This window comes from Eublepharis macularius, chromosome 12 (assembly GCF_028583425.1).
Source record: "Eublepharis macularius isolate TG4126 chromosome 12, MPM_Emac_v1.0, whole genome shotgun sequence".
Taxonomy (NCBI): domain Eukaryota; kingdom Metazoa; phylum Chordata; class Lepidosauria; order Squamata; family Eublepharidae; genus Eublepharis; species Eublepharis macularius.
The window spans coordinates 62,945,254-62,961,275 of record NC_072801.1 but is presented as its reverse complement, the minus strand read 5'-3'; the positions used below and the strand labels follow the sequence as shown (position 1 = coordinate 62,961,275).

At 45.0% G+C, this 16,022-nt stretch overlaps 1 protein-coding gene across 7 annotated transcripts in view; it reads left to right on the top strand.

Annotated features, from left to right (window-relative positions):
* The first annotated feature begins 4,415 nt into the window (after positions 1-4,415).
* EPN1 (epsin 1) overlaps positions 4,416-16,022 on the top strand; it is a 30,380-nt gene continuing 18,773 nt past the window's right edge. For all 7 annotated transcript variants that reach the window (XM_054992320.1, XM_054992317.1, XM_054992323.1 and 4 more), the window contains exons 1-3: positions 4,416-5,126; positions 11,920-12,426; positions 15,026-15,275. In XM_054992320.1, coding sequence (XP_054848295.1) covers positions 12,199-12,426; positions 15,026-15,275 — 478 coding nt within the window. In that variant the 5' untranslated portion in view covers positions 4,416-5,126; positions 11,920-12,198. The remainder of the gene's footprint in view (positions 5,127-11,919; positions 12,427-15,025; positions 15,276-16,022) is intronic.

Genomic DNA, 16,022 nt, shown 5'->3' with positions numbered 1-16,022 from the left:
AGGAAATTACCTATATGTTGATGTAATGAAATTACATTGCAGTGGTTAGCTGAGGAAGTAACAAATCTTAAACTTGTCTTGTACAGAATCTAGAAAGTGATTAGATAGCTGCCAATATACACGAATGTGTATAGCCTTATGGGAGCATTTCATGGAACTCCCAACTCTTGAATGGGAGGGGTGGGTTTAATGGTGATTGTTTCAATCACACTGTGGGAACCACTTGAGCACTGGCCCAGCTGCCTCCAACTCTGTAAAAAGGGCTGAAAAGTACAGCATTCTTCTTTGTGGAAGGAATTATAAGAGGCAGCAATTGACTAATGAGTGGCAGTGTACAGCAGGCGTGTTACTTGCTGCCCAGGTTTGTGGCCCATATGAACAAGGATCTGTCGGCATGGTTGTTAAGCGAAGCCTCTACACGGGCCTGCCTCTCTAATGCTGTCTTCCTGCTGGTTGCTTATGGCAAAGCTTAGAGCAAAAACACATTCAAGGTAGAAAGCAGCAAATGAACTTTAACTCCGAAACGGCCAGTATCAGACCGCTGATGGGCGGGGGAGGGTTCCTCCACCCAACAGCAGCCTGTTTCAGCCTGATTTGGACTGAATACAAAAAGCCGGGAGTCCACCAGTTAACCAAATCTTACTATTAAATATAAGTGCAAAGTGCAGGTGCAAACAGTGTAAACTGTGTACAATAGCAATAAATGAATATAAATATGAATGCAATTTCAGTTCATCAAAGTCCGTATACAAAATCCATAAATAATCCACAATGGGAGATCCGGAGGTAGGAAAAAGCTGTGCCAGGGTGCCAGGTAAGTAGACCACAGTCCACGCAGGGGTAGAAGATGAGTGTGCCGACGAGCAGATGCGTGCATAGATTTTCCAGTTTCCGTTTCGTGTTGAAAACACTTCTTCTTAGGCACAATGAACATGGAAGGGCAGAGTTCTCCCGGTCACAAACACTCCTAGATCATGTCTTTTACTGTAAGGTTATCCACGGACAGATGCCTAAGAAGTAGTGTTTTCAGCACAAAACGGGAACTGGAAAATCTATGCACGCATCTGCCCGTCGGCACACTCATCTTCTACCCCTGCGTGGACTGTGGTCTACTTATCTGGTACCCTGGCACAGCTTTTTCCTGCCTCCGGATCTCCCATTGTGGATTATTTATGGATTTTGTATATGGACTTTGATGAACTGAAATTGCATTCATATTTATATTCATTTATTGCTATTGTACACAGTTTACACTGTTTGCACCTGCACTTTGCACTTACATTTAATAGTAAGATTTGGTTAACTGGTGGATTCCCGGCTTTTTGTATTCAGTGCTATCTACTATCCAGGTTTGTCTCCCCTACTCTTGTCAGCCTGATTTGGACCTGATCTAGGCTGATCCTGTTCCCGGAAGTGATGTTGTTGTGCAGTCCTGGGACACACGGGCAGCACCTCCTCCTGGGAGTTACCCTAGGTGACAGTTCCCCCACCTCTTTCCCCAGAAAAAAAAAGCCCTTAGGTGTGCTTAACTATGCTGGATTGGGCTGTTAGAGGCAGCTATTAATGCTAATATACTAAAATGGAAGACACGAAATGGCCACTAGATGGTGTTATGTTTCTTTTGTGGGATCGTTAAGGGTTGGTACACTGAATTTCCAGATGGCCATTTAAATGCATTAAATCACTAGCCATCTACTCAGTATTGTCTCTTCTGACATGCAGAGCTTTGGGCAAAGCATAGCCCTTCCTCCCCCTTTTCCCAAGATGTCAGAAGTGTAGGTCTCAGAACTTAAAAGAGAATGGAATCATGAGGCACTATTCTATCTTAATTTCTGATAGCTAATTAAGGGACACATCATCTCTGCTGGAATTCATCAAACCACGCACTCCTAGTATATTTTCATTCTTCCTTTCTTCCAAGATGCTCAGAGCAGCATATATAGTTTTCCCTTCCTCAGCACAAGGCTGCGAAATTGGTTGGTTGAGAAGAGAAGATGGTCCAAAGTTCACTGTGGCAGTCAGATAGGGAATGGGGTTTATTTTAACTTGTCCCACCGATACTGCCATTGTGACAATAGGTTGTGAAATATTTTTTCTGCTGTCACTATTCACCCTTAAAGGTGTAATTTTTTTTTAATGTCGTACCTTGACACTGAGACTAAGGAATCTTTCTATATAAAAGGCAAGCCGTGTTGGTGACAACTCACTTTTCATCCTGGTGCGTCTGTGCAGGAGCACCAGGATAAAACCTGAGTGATTGCCAATATGGCTTCCAGAGGGCACCACCATGGCGGGAAGGCCAGCATTCCTGGGTGCCGTTTTCTTTAAAATGGGCTCTGTTGCTAGTAATAAAATAAATGTAAATCTTTATTAAAGAGCTTGCTGTTAATATAAAGAAAGCTGGTGCTACCAATATTCCTTCTCTACCGTGCTAAAGGTCATATAGCCTGTTTCCCTTTCTACTGCTCAAAGCACACAGACCTTTGCTTATGTGCTGTGAGGTCTTCCTTGGCTTTCTTTGTATCATAAAGCCACCAATAGCTTTTTTCCCTTTCTGGCCCTCCCTAGCCTCCATGTTCCTCTTATCCAGCTCTATTTTATTGCCTCTTTTAACAGCTGTTGAATTTTCATACTTCAGACTGCTTCAGCCAACTAAAATGGACTGTTTCAGGCTCACATTGCATTGGTTCTAACCTAAAGGCCAACACAAGTCTTTAAATTGTCCACTAACTAATCAGAAGTGATGCATTTGGGATTATCTAATATACATGTGACAGTTACTGAAATCCTTGGACAGTTACTTTCTTGGGAATAGGAGCTAGGTATCAGCTGCACAGGCAGCCCAGAGACCTACATATTTTGTAAGATTATCTCCTAATTTAGAATTTGAAAAAAAAATCTAAAACATCTTTTTAAAAATAAACTGGTTACCCACTTTGTCAATTTTCTGAGCAGGATTTTTACTTTCTCAGCAATCAGTATAATTTCGTGGCAAAATGGGGCAAGAGAAGGATATAAATTAAAATTGGGTTGGGGGGGCGGAAATGCTGGCTTTGTTTTCTTCTAGATGTTCTCTTATTTTCTAGCTGGTGCATGGGAAGCAAAATGCAAAGCAGCTCGCATGCTTGCAGTTTTAACTTGCTTGAAGGGGTCTCTCTTTTTTGGCCTTTTAAGTCAATACTTTCGTAATTCGAACAAAAACATTCAAAATTCCATGTGCTTTGCTAAAGGCAGCACCTAAAAGACACTCTTACTGATTACAATATTAAAGGTAAGAGAAAAGCAAGAAGAAAGACACAGGAAGTAATTGTGAATGATGGAAGTCACGATAGCCGCCTTTTGCCACAAAAACCCCTAGCAGATAAAATTGGGCAGCGGCTCCTTTAAATTCTGGGATGCTGTGCCTCCATCTTGTAGGCAGAACAATAGAGAGAGATCACTCTGAACTTCCGGGCAATGCAAAGTTACCACTAGCTGTAATTTTAAGAGTTCCAGGTTGGGAAATTCCTGGCGGTTTGGGAGGTGGAGCCAGAGAGGGCGGGATCGGAGGAGGGAAGAGACCTTAGCAGGGGATGATGCATGGAGGCAGTCAACATTCCAAAGCAGCCATTTTCTCCAGGGAAGCTGATCTCTTGCCTGTAGAGCAGTTGTAATTCGGGTGCTCTCCAGCCACCACTTGGAAGTTGACAACCAAACCTATTCTTTCCTGTAAAGTTACGGTGGGAAATAATAGCTGTGATGTAGTGTGTGACTTAATTTCTATCTCTAGGGGCTGATTGCGGCTAGTTTTTGTCCCCCTCTATTGGTGGGCTGAGCCAAGAGGGCCAATGAAAAGAGAGCCTTCAGTCTTAATAGAGGTAGAAAAAGCTGTTTCCACAGGCACAATCAAATGCAGGAAAAAATCGAAATGATTTGCACCTTCGTGGAGGCAAAGGCTGTGGAGGCTTCATTATAGACATGCTCGAAAGTGGGGACTTATTGTAAGGGCTTTCAATATTCAATTTCGGTTTTTTAATTTGCCAGAAAGTGAGGTACTGCGTCATTCTGACGTTTCTCGATATAGTGTCTCACTGAGAGCTCTCTGACCTAGAGGCACTTCCGGTTCTCAGTTGGCCGTGCGGGGTTACCAACGCAAAGAGAGAGGACACGGTAGAAATACAAGCCAGCCTCGCATATGGCGCCGGCCATCTAAAATCCGGAAGTGAAACCTATCACACAAGCAGCTGCGTCCGTAGTTTTACTTCCTCTTAGTCCTTTGATCTCCCTTCCGTTCATTCTAGTCGCCTGCCTTCTCTCTATGATGTAAGGAAACTGCGGTCATAGAGGCGGTGCGGACGGAAGTCGGTAAACCCCAGAGGAGGGAGGGAGGGAGGACGGAAATTGCGGAAACTCTACTTCCGCTTCCGCCTTGCGGAGGGACCTCCCGGCGCTGCTGTTGCTGCCGCTCCTGCCCCGAGGGCCGAGAGGGGCCCGGAGCCTCCCGGGGGCCATAGAGACGCTGTGGGGTAGAGCGACGCTCTAGGGGGCCCATACTTCGTTGGCCTGTCAGGGCTGCCGGTGTTCACCAGCTGGGGCTTCTCCGAGACGGGGTCAGGCTGGGGCCAAGCCTAGGACGGGGGCGGAGAAACCGCTTTCCCCTTACACATGCCCGCCTTCCGCGTCCTTTCTTCACAGCGGTGGAGTGACACCCGGGTGACCTTTGACCCTCAGCCTGGCCCGTGACATGACCTCTCCCTTCCCTGTTGTGTGACCCTTGAACCCAGCCCTCGGCCTTCCAGCTGTGCTCCATAGAGGGTCTCTGCCTCTCTCATCCCCCGACGTGGCTCCATCCGCCCCCCGTCCCCTTCTGCACTTCTCGAGCTGCCTCTCATGGCCGGCCTGCTTCCCTCCTGAAGCCTCCGCCCTCCCGCTTCCACCCCCACACTGTCACCATTCCCTCCACCTTTTAAGAAAGACGGACTCTGGCTATGCCCCCTGGCTGGGGGAAGTTGAAACCCCCGCTCTGACCCCAGGAGACTTCAGCGGTGCTGTGGTCGCTTATGGAGCTGCCTGCCTGAAGCCTTCACCCCAAGAGAGGCAGTAGGGGGAACCTGCAGAAGGTGCAGTTAAGGGGATCCGTCTCCTAGGTGAGTGACTGAGGTTTTGGTTAATGTGGTTAATGTTGGGGAAAGGGTGGAGATAGGGGCTGAAACAAGCAAGGCAGACAGTATTTTGAAGAGTTAGCAGAGAGACTGATTTGGGATCCCTCTATTAGGAGGAAGGGAGGTTTGGCTTTCGAAAGCTTCTATACCCTAAAGATCTTGTTGGTCTCTAAGGTGGCCCTAGGCTCAAATCTGGCTGTTCTGCTGCAGACCAACGAGGCTACCTATCTGAAACTATAATTTCTGCTTTAATCAAGTTGCATTGTGCCATTGAACCTTGGTATCCTGATTCCCTTCTTTGCTACACCCCTCCCGCCTCAAGAGTGGGATATAAAGGCTCAGGGATCTCCACTTCTACTTATATTGGACAAAGAGAACTTTGACTCTCAAAAGTTTATACCCTGAAAATCATTTGGTCTCTAAAGTGCCCCTGCTCTTTGATCCTGCTGTTCTACAGCAGACCAACATGGCTACCTATCTGAAACTATCTTTGGTGCTTGCTAGACTTTGCAACTGACCCCTTGCATCCTAGCTTCTGGGTCAGATTCCCAAAGATCAGATAAGGAAGCAAGTGTGTCCTGTAGAAGTGGGTGGGTGGGGGAGGAGGGAGGGACTCTGACTTCCATGGAATGAGGCTGACATTGGGCATGCCAGACAAGTTATATCGGTATCAGCTTGTAGAGAGGGAAAAGAAAAAGGGCTCCAGTGACTCTGGATTAAAATAGAAGTCTTAACAGCTGTGGATTCACTGCGTTCAGCAAGCTGATAGCTAGCTTTTGGTTTGGGGCAGGCTAGAGGGGAATGATTAAAGGGAGGGTGCTTTGGTAATGTAGTAAAATGGTTTGGCAAGAGACCTAGAGTGAGTAAAAGGAAGTAATTTTTCAGGCTATAAATTGGGTAACACTTGATGTAGCAATAGGATTTACCTTTGATGACTTTTGAATAGATTAGATGAATTTATGGAGGAAAATCTACCAGGATATTAGCCAAGAGAGCTGTTAGCAAACGAACCTCTGAATTCAGAGGTAATTATATTATCTCTGATAAATAAACATTGTTGATTAGAAATATGAGGGATAGTTATCTCCATGTCCTGCTTGTGCGTTTTCAAGAGGACACATAGCTGTCCTGTTTTAGTGATGGGATGCTAGGCCAGATGGATTTTTGATCTGATCCAACAAGGCAATTTAAGTTATTTCAGTGAAAGACATAACTGAACTTGCTCCTTTTAGATCTTTGCTTTTGAAGCATAGAGAGCCTGTTCTTCAGTCACTTATTTCCAGTCCAAATAGGCTTTTGCCTCTGTACTTAGCACCTGGACCCATTTGACCCACTTTCTTTACAACCAGTTCCACATCCTAAAGACAGGAGGGGAAAATGTTGCTGCTTGACATTGGGCTTTGAGTTTGCAAATAGTGGAGAAAAGGGGAGAAGTCAAGTGTTTTTACACAGTGCCAGAGTTTCTGCCTCTGTAGGAACCCCCCTGTATGCCTTCCTTAAAGTCCTGGTTCTGCTGTGATTGATTGTTCTGTGGGGAAAAGATTGTGTATAATTAAGGAGCAGAAGATCTCTGATGTTAGGCTAGTGAAACAGAATGGGAGCAAACAAGTTCTGAGTGGGAAAGAGTTACTCATAGGTAGGAAAACAGGGTTTGAGGAGCCACACAGATGGGTTGGATGCAGACATTATCAGTATAGGCACTCTGGAATCATTTCCAATCTCAGTCAATCTCTCTGTCTTTGAGTAAACTCAGAGATAACAACTCACATATCTTCTAGAGGCTCTCCCCATAGCTTAGGCCTCGAAACATTTTCTTTGTCTCTGGGAGAGAACCCAGGCTTATTTTCAGCCTTCATAGTTTTGCACGTTTATGACCGTATTTTCTAATACTATGTGCCATGATGACATTTCTAAGTGCCATGAAAAGCTGGGGCCTGGGATTTGTCTAGTCTTGCTATAGCTGTATGAGGTAGAGACTTCTGTTGGCTTATAAGGGGATTTCTTAGAAGCTCAGATGCACTTCCAGATTTTTTAAATTGTGCAATCTGCTTGCAGCATTTGGTTTTAGTGAACCCACAATGCCCTACACAATTGCTTAATCTTTGTTTTATTTATTTGATATATTTTTGTCCCACTTTTTCTTCCTGATGGAGACTCAAAGCAGCTTACAAAAAAATCTTCCTTGGTTTCAGTGGGGCTTGTATGTGGTCTTCATAGCTGTTTGTATTCAACGTGGGAAAGTGACTTAGCTCTGTGTAACTTAGCTGTCCTCTTCTTTTGGAAGAATAAACCAGACCTTAAACAGCATGTTAAACTTTGCCTCATCTACATTAAGTATCTCGCACAGGAATGAAATGGTAGGGCTGCTTGTCATTGTAGGAAACATACTTGGGACAATGTTATTCTCTTCTGCCTTATTATAGCTGGAAACCTGCAGACTGCTCCTCTGACAATTGCCTTCCCTTTTCATGAGAGTGCAATCTGTGATGCTCTCTATGCCCCTCTTCTGCAATAAAAAGTACCCCAAGGGACACTTCCTGGGATGCACTCCTATCATACTGTACTACCAGTCATGTGTGCTGGAGACATTGTGCTAGTGCAGAGGAACAGCAGTCCCCAGAGGATAAAAACTTAGTGGAGCAATTTTGGTTGGTCCTGGGGGAATGCACTTCTCGTGTATGCTTGGTTGTGGTAATGTAATTGTAACCTGCCCTTCCATTAAAGAACACATAGCAGTTTTTAACCACTCAACCCCATGGGGTATTTTCAATGGGGTGAGAGCAACTTGCTTAAGGCTCACCAGTGAGTTCTATATCTGAGCTAGGGTTTAATTTGGGGTTCCCACATCCAAACCCAGCAGTCTAGCTGCTGCACCTATCCCGGCTTAGTACAGTTTTGGTCCTGCAATTGATAATGATGATTGACAACAGGGTAGGATGCAAAAAATGTATGCATATGTTGCTCCTGAGACATGGCATGCAGATTCTTCCCATGTTTATTCCCACCTCCTTTTGTTTCAAAAGCTACATTGCACACTCCTCAGGCAGGGAATTGTCCTCTACTGCTCTGTAAAGCACCATCTGCACTGGCGGCACTGTATTTTAAAAAAAAGTACGACTAATTTGTGAGACATCACCCACTAGAAGCTTTAAAATGAAAGCTGAAATCACAAGGAAGTTGAATTCTGTGCTTAAGGCTACTTCCTTTGCTATGCTGTGGAATACACAATACGGTAACCGTGGTCAGCACAGCAACTCTGCCCCAAGGAGAATCAAACTCTCTCTAATGAATGATATGGCGCTAGGACAAGGGAAGCGATTTGGGTCAATGATGCCAAAGGAACAGAGTGGCGAGGTGCAGCACTTTAAAGTTGCTCAGATTCTTTTAAATGCTCTGCCTGCTTTCCAGTATATTGCTATGTTCAAGAGGCTTAGAAACTTGCTATTAAAAATGCTGAGTTTAGAGTCTGCACAGGGAACCATGTCTACATTACGGCACACACTTCCATAAAAATCAGAAGATGGGTTCATCTAGTTCCACAAGTGACTATTGTGTTTGCAAGCACCTTTCCAAAAGTCTTTCCCTGAGCCACTGCATATGCCAAGGCTTGAATCCGAGTCCTTCTCCACGTAAAGTATGTCCTCGGCTGCTGGGGTATGACCCTTCCCCAGCTTATATGTGAGGAAATTTCAGGATTGTGACCCTTGACTACACTTGGGTGGTGGGTGAGTGTGAAGAAGTGAGACCCAACAAGCGCCTCCACCAAAGCAGCCAGCGCTGTTGCGGTCGATTGGTTTTCTAATTTAAAAGTGTGGAGTCTAATTGGATTGGAATCCCCGCTGTCTACTGTGAAGGGGGTGTTCAGGGACCCTGGCATCATTCCATCCCTCTTGACTGAGCAATTAACTTATTTTTCCCTCAAATCCAGACAGTTTTTTTAAAATTCCTGGAACATTTAATCAAGAGAAATTGTTTGCTGTCATTCAGTGTCCTCAAATGGTACTTGGCTTAAGAAACTGCAATTTTTTTACTAATTGTTTGATGAAGTATAAGACTGGGAGGAAGTGTGAAGCTCTGTTTCAAAGACTTTGTTAGGGGTTTTATTTCTTTTTCAGCTAACCGTTTTTGCCGTCTTGCCAGCTCCAGCTTTAGACTGTGGGATGTGCAAGAGTAAGGAAGGGCAGGGAAAAGATTAGATAAAAGCAGATTCAGGTGAAAAAATGTCCTGTAGCCGGGGGTGCTTTTTCAACCTCTTTCCCCTTTTGAGCGTAGCTTTCATTGTCCTTGAAAGCTGGTTGGTGGAAATTGGGAAGGAAGGAGAGCTGAAGATTCTCTTGAAGGACTAGTTCTACTGTTGTAGAAGGAGATGGTGTCATGGTGAAGAGAACAAGCTGCAATCCCAGAGGTTCCTTGAGGCTTTGCCACAAACTCACTCGGTAGCCTCAGACAAACTGTTCTCGGTTCAGCCTGCCACCATTTACAATATGTTTTTGCAAGGGAGTCAGATAAATGAATGTTGGATAGATCCACCAATAGCTATTAGATGTGATGGATAAACAGAACTTTCTTATTTAGAGTGTAGCTTTGAATTCCAGTTGCAGGGGAGCATCAATGCAGGAAGCCTTGACCTCCGTACTTTTCTTGTAGGCCTTCTGCAAGGTGGGGGTCTCTCTGGATGCCATCATGGGAAAGAGGATGCTGGCCTAGGTGGATCTTGGTCTGATCCAGCAGGGCTTTTCTTGCTTTAAGATCAGAGATGGCTGCAGTAGTCAGTCCTTATCTGAAGTTAATGTTGGGTAACTCACTCCCTTCATCTTTTACAGTACTGATAGGCATTGACTTTTTTAAATAATAAAAGCTATTTTGGAGAATTACTATAATTGCATTTTCTTGCAACTCTGTTCTGCATTGCTTTGGATAAACTGTGTTATACTTGAGGGGAGGACTTCCTTTCCAGAACATTTTTAGAAAAGATGCTACTGTTTGCAAGTTTAATTAAATTGGTTAAAACGAACTTGTGATTCAGTGGCATAAGAGAGTTGCATTTGCTGCAGTTATTTCTACCATCTGGATCGTGAAGACGTGTACCAGGAAATAAGTTCTGTTTAAATCAGTGGTGCTTACTTTGCTATTAATCTTTTAAGGACAAAGGTGCACAGTAGTTCCCTCTCTGCCACCGCATCTTCTGCAATGGTTTCCTGTGTCTTTCAGTGAAAATTCTAGCGTCAGAAGCAACATTAAGAAATCCGGAAAGGGATGGAAGGAAGAAGTTTCCAAAAACTGGCTGCTGTGACTCATTCCTTAGAAATGTCAACTTCCTTCCTGTTTTGCATTTGAGGATGTCAGGGGGGTCAGGCGGAGCCAGGGGCTCCAGGATACAGAGGATGGGTTTGAGAGAGAATCCATGGCTACATGTCCTCTGCCTTCTGCTCTAGTTTTCCAAATACTTCATATCTGCCTGAAAATCTAGGGGTGTGTGTGTGTGTGGCTCCCTTCCCTCCCCCTCTGACCCAGACCCTCAAGCCTTTCTGAAAGTCCTGTCAAAGTCTCATGCCTTCGACTGGCAATGGTTACTTAATGATGAAAGATGTTCCATGTCCTCAGAAGCACTTTGCACTTTAGTGTGCAGGCATAGAGAGGCTGTTGAGTCTATGCCCGATATAGGCAGGTGTGTATAGAAGAGCCCAGAGTCTTGGTGTCAACCTTGATCAGTGCTGATCAGAGATAAGAATGAAAGCCAAGTCTAATGTTCTGCCCATGAAAGTGACTGGCCCCCTCAGGCCAAGTTTGAGTCATTGAATGTTCCATTTGGTGGAGATTGAATAGAACAAGGTCTACATCTCTTCTAAGCTACCTAGAAAGTACCAGTAGCTGCCACTGGAGAAGGAGGTAAGGATGGCTGCATGGGATTCCTTGGGGAACCACTTTGGCCACATGAAGTTTTGGACCAGAGATGAACCTTTGGTTGTCTGATTGAACATAAACCACTCTTAATGAGCTGTGGCACCTTAGAGGGGCAGGATTCAGGATCCTCAGGTTCTCAGGAGAGTCCCTAGCACAGTGGCAACGCATGTGCTTTATATGCAGACGGTCCCAGCTCAGTCTCCAGCCTCTACTGTTGAAAAGATTTCCAGGAAAGACCACTGCCCAAGATTATGGAGCACCACTGTCAAGCAGAGTAGGCATGGACCATTGGCCTGACTTTCTGCAAGGCAACTTGATACATTCAGCTTTTGTTTAGTTGTTTTTAAAGTTTCACACTCCTTGAGGCTGTGCACATGCTACTAGCCTGTGAGCAACTTTTGGTGACTCATAGAAGGAGGATGGGACTGAAAGGTGGGCTTCAGGTAGCCTTGTGGGTATATGGTTTTGGTGCCCTGGAAGACGCTTTCTTCTTCCTGAATGAGTAATGGAAAATAGGCAAATATAACGCAACAGGCATACTTGGTTTGCACAGTTCGTACAGGCAGTGGAATCTTGTGTGGTTTTTCTTTTGGCTGTTTTGGCACAAAATTTAAGATTAGCTCAGTGAAGAAGACAGATTTCAACTGACTTACTTGGACAAGGTTCTTTATTACAAGGGTCTGCTGATGCAAACATTCAAATATTCCCCTCCGTATGTTCTGCATGGGAGTTTCACTGGAAATAGGTTCGGGGGAGGGGACTGTTCCTTCAGTAAAATATGAAACATTTGGCCCCTTTGTAAATCAGTTTCAACCAGGTGTATGAAAGGAAGTGGTTCCTTCGACTGCTGATGTCCCACCTTCTTGTCTTCCAGGTGCATTTCAGAATGACTTTCACGCCCAGGTTGCCGCCAGGTGAGTGTGCAGCACACTGAGGTGGCACGAGAAGAGCTGCCGTGGCCTCCCCTCTCAGGAAGCATTGGGATCCATTCCATCTAGACACAGCGGACACCTCCATCTTAAGGAGGTGTTGATTTCTGTGCAGGGGCAAGCCCCCTTGCCCTGCGCGGCCAATCCTATCTCGGAGCCATTGCCAAGAGGTCTGTGGTAGTGGGGGGCTGTGGTCCCCCCTGTCTGTTTAAGCAGCTGCCACCATGTCGACTTCCTCTCTGCGCCGCCAGATGAAGAACATTGTACACAACTATTCCGAGGCAGAAATCAAGGTGCGGGAGGCTACCTCGAATGATCCATGGGGCCCCTCCAGCTCCCTCATGTCTGAAATTGCTGATCTCACCTACAATGTGGTGGCCTTCTCTGAAATCATGAGCATGATCTGGAAGCGTCTCAATGACCACGGCAAGAACTGGCGTCATGTCTACAAGGTAAGGCGCTCAGTCACAGCCGTTACCACCACCCCATCTCTGAACTGCTAGATCAAGTGTTGGCAACCGTTCCTAGTTAAACAGCCAAACAATGTCAAATCTCACAGCCAGAGATCATTAGAGAGCTGTTATAAGGCAGTCTAACTGCATGACTGAAAATATACAATTTAAGATTACTGATAATTGACACGTTTCATAATGTTTCTGCAGCCCAAACACTGGTTCTTGTGAGTCCTTCGTTAGGCAGTGCCATGCATGACGAGATGCCAGCAATTCATACCCAGGAGCTTCAGCATGTGAGGCCAGTACTCAGCCGCTGAGCCACGTTGCCGGGGAGGGGGTGACTCAATAGCGAAGCATCTGCAGTACACGCTGAGGGATCTTTGGCATCTCCAGTGAAAAGGATCAGATGACAGGTGTTGTGAAGGATCTGTGCCCGAGAACCTGAAAGCCACCGCCAGAATGAATAGACAGTACAGACCTTCATAGACCGATGGTCTGATTCAGTATAAGGCAGCTTCATTTGTTCCTGTTTGCTGAAGATGTTGGCCACCAGTAGGAAACTGGCTGCACGGTTTACGACAGGGCTGGGAGAACGGAAGAAGACTGGGTTTCATCTTGAGTGTGGCTAGTGGAAAGCTCAAGTTGAATCAGAAAGAGCGTGCTGTAGAGTTCATTGAAAAGCCCATGAGCAGCAGTGAGAGCAGCAAAGGAGTTACTTTTTTGCTGCCCTTTTGTCAGCAAAGTTACATCCAGCTCAAGTAATTCAGCATTTGACAGGTTCAGAAATATGGAGGGAATTGGCTAATCGCTGTGATGTCTTTTTGTGAGAGATTTTATCTCTGAGAGAGATTTTATCTGCAAAGAATCACAAAAAGACACCACAGAGATCGCTCAGATTTTATCAGACTTGAGTGCTTCTTTAGAAATATTTTGGATAGTAAAGGTGTCTGAAGAACCATCTTGGGACTTTCTCTCCCTACGGATAGTTTCAGCTTGTTATCTTTGAATGGTGTTGACAGGATCCGGAGTGCTGTAAAGCCCCACCTGGCTTAGGCCCTTGCCTATCTTGGTTGATAAAATCTTGTGGGACTAAGGCAAGGGGGCCAAAATGCGGATTATCAATGCCGCTTGTGCTGTGGGAGATTTTCTGCAGCCTTTGTAAGAGGGTGTCCACTGCCCCTCATAAAAAAACCAACAACTCTCAATAAAAGGCTTATGGCCAATCACAGGCTGTTGTAAAAGTTGCCCTTTTAAGGAAGTTGGTGTCAAAGCATTTCCCAGGTTTCCTGGATGACTCATCCACCCTTGACCCTTTTCAGGCTGGCTTCTAGCCTGACTATGAAAATGTCATGGTCTTGCTTGCTCTGATAGGACAATCTCCAGTTACAGACTGATATACGGAATGCTTCGTTATTAATACTGCTGGGTTTTGCAGCTGAATTTGACACAGTTGACCACTCAGTTGCATTGCAGTGCTTGGAATGCAAGGTGGGGAATAGAGGGGGCAGCACTGCTCAGAAGATGTAATTAGGGAGTCAAGATTGTGGAATTTAACCTGCAGTGTGTTCCCGGGTTCATTGTTACTACCCATGTGTTTTAAATTCTTTTGCAAGTCACTGAATGAGCTCATCCAAAACTTTGAAGTTGAGTGTCCTCAGCTAAGCCTCTTGAAGCAGCTATCTTTGCTCTTGGCTATTTGCTGTGATTCAGTGGCTGTGAGAGGACAAGCAAAAAGTGAATGCAGGAAAGATGACAGAAGTGCTGTTGGTTGGCGGGCTGGTGGAGTAAATAACTGTTTGTTCCCAAATCTTGATGGAGTCATATTATCTTTTTGAGGTTCAGATGAGACATAAAATTTTTGGAAAAGTCATGGAAAAGAACCATCTCTCTCCCCCTCACCATTTTGTGTTGGCGGGGGGGTGTGTGACTGAAATCTCTGTAGTACTGTTACTCATTGAACAACACAAAATGGATCATTTGTAACTTAGCATCTAAAGTTGTACTATTGGCACATTTATTGATTTAAAAGTATAAAAATCTTCATTTTCTTGAAGAAAAATTGTGAGTATACTCAATACTTGAAAAAGTTGCAAATTGCTGTGCCCTGTGCTACAGTTGCACCTGTGTCTTTAGTTTTTGCCATCCGAGAGGTGAGAAAAAATAAAAGTTGATGGTAGAAAACATTCAGTAGTAAGCAGAAGAAAGTGTATCATTTGGATAGGAACTCATAAGAAGCATTTTACTCATTCTAAAAGCACAAATATTTGATAGGATTTTTTTTTCCAGTGAGTTCCCCAAATTGCCTAATTTTTTTATTGGAAAATAATTGAAAAAAGGCTTTGGAGGGGAACCCCCCCCCCCAGAAAAATACTGTTTTGTTTGTGAACTGCCCTTGAAGACAATCTGGGAACTTCTTTGGGTGCAGTTTGATGACATCCCTACCGCTACTTCCAGAAGTCTCTGCTTCCTGGTCTACCTGCCTCCACTCAGAGAATTTCTGGGCTTTTAGTCTTTTCTCCCCGTGAACACCTGTGAATTATTGGCCTCTCTCTTTTGGGCGGGAGTCAATCTCTTTTTTTCTTTCTGTCTTCTCCAGGCCATGACTCTGATGGAGTACTTGATCAAGACTGGCTCAGAGCGAGTGGCGCAGCAATGCAAGGAGAACATCTATGCCATCCAGACGCTGAAGGATTTCCAGTATGTTGACCGCGATGGCAAGGATCAGGGAGTCAATGTGCGGGAGAAGGCCAAGCAGTTGGTGGCCCTCCTGAAAGACGATGAGCGCCTCAAAGAGGAGCGGGCTCACGCGCTCAAGACTAAGGAGAAACTGGCCCAGACTGCCACTGGTAAGTGATCACTTCTGTGCTGGCTGAGCTGATCCACCTCACACTGTCTAGCTCCCTTGCTCTCTGTCTGTATGTAGCATGCATCCATAGATGGCTGTTAGGGGAGATACAAATGTTCCCCGATCCCTTCACCGGGCTTAAAAACAATAGGGTTACATAAAATACACAGATCCAGAAGAGCTCTGTGGCAAAGACAGCTGTGACTCTCAAAGGTTTATGCTACAATAAAGTTGGTTAGTCTTAAAGGTGCTACTAGACTATAAAATACACAGGGCACTAAACCACAACCCTGCTGTCTTTATTAAAATGCCCTCACAAACAGTTCACGAGGGCATGACAGGAATGACAGGTGTGTGGGAGCAACAACAGTGAATGCGCAACCCTTGATCTTACTGATCTGCAGAGTGGCACTTTCAGAAGGAGCAGTAGAATCTTCTGATCACCATTTTGTGTGTAAGAGAAATCCTTGGCTAGAGCATGTATAGGCAGAAGGTCCCGGGTTCAGTCTATGGTATCTTTTTAAAAAAATGGTATACTGAGACTTTGGAGAGCTGCGGCCAGTCAAAGTAGACAATACTGGGCAAAGTGGACCAGTTAAAGAAGCAACAGATTTGCATGTTTGTGTCCTAGAAATGTTCTATTACCTCTAGAAAAGAAAGAACCATTGTCTATCTTGAAGAGATCCTTGAAGAAGCACAGTCATTTCTCAGGCACCCCGCCTGCCCCAAATCAAAAGACTTAGCAACA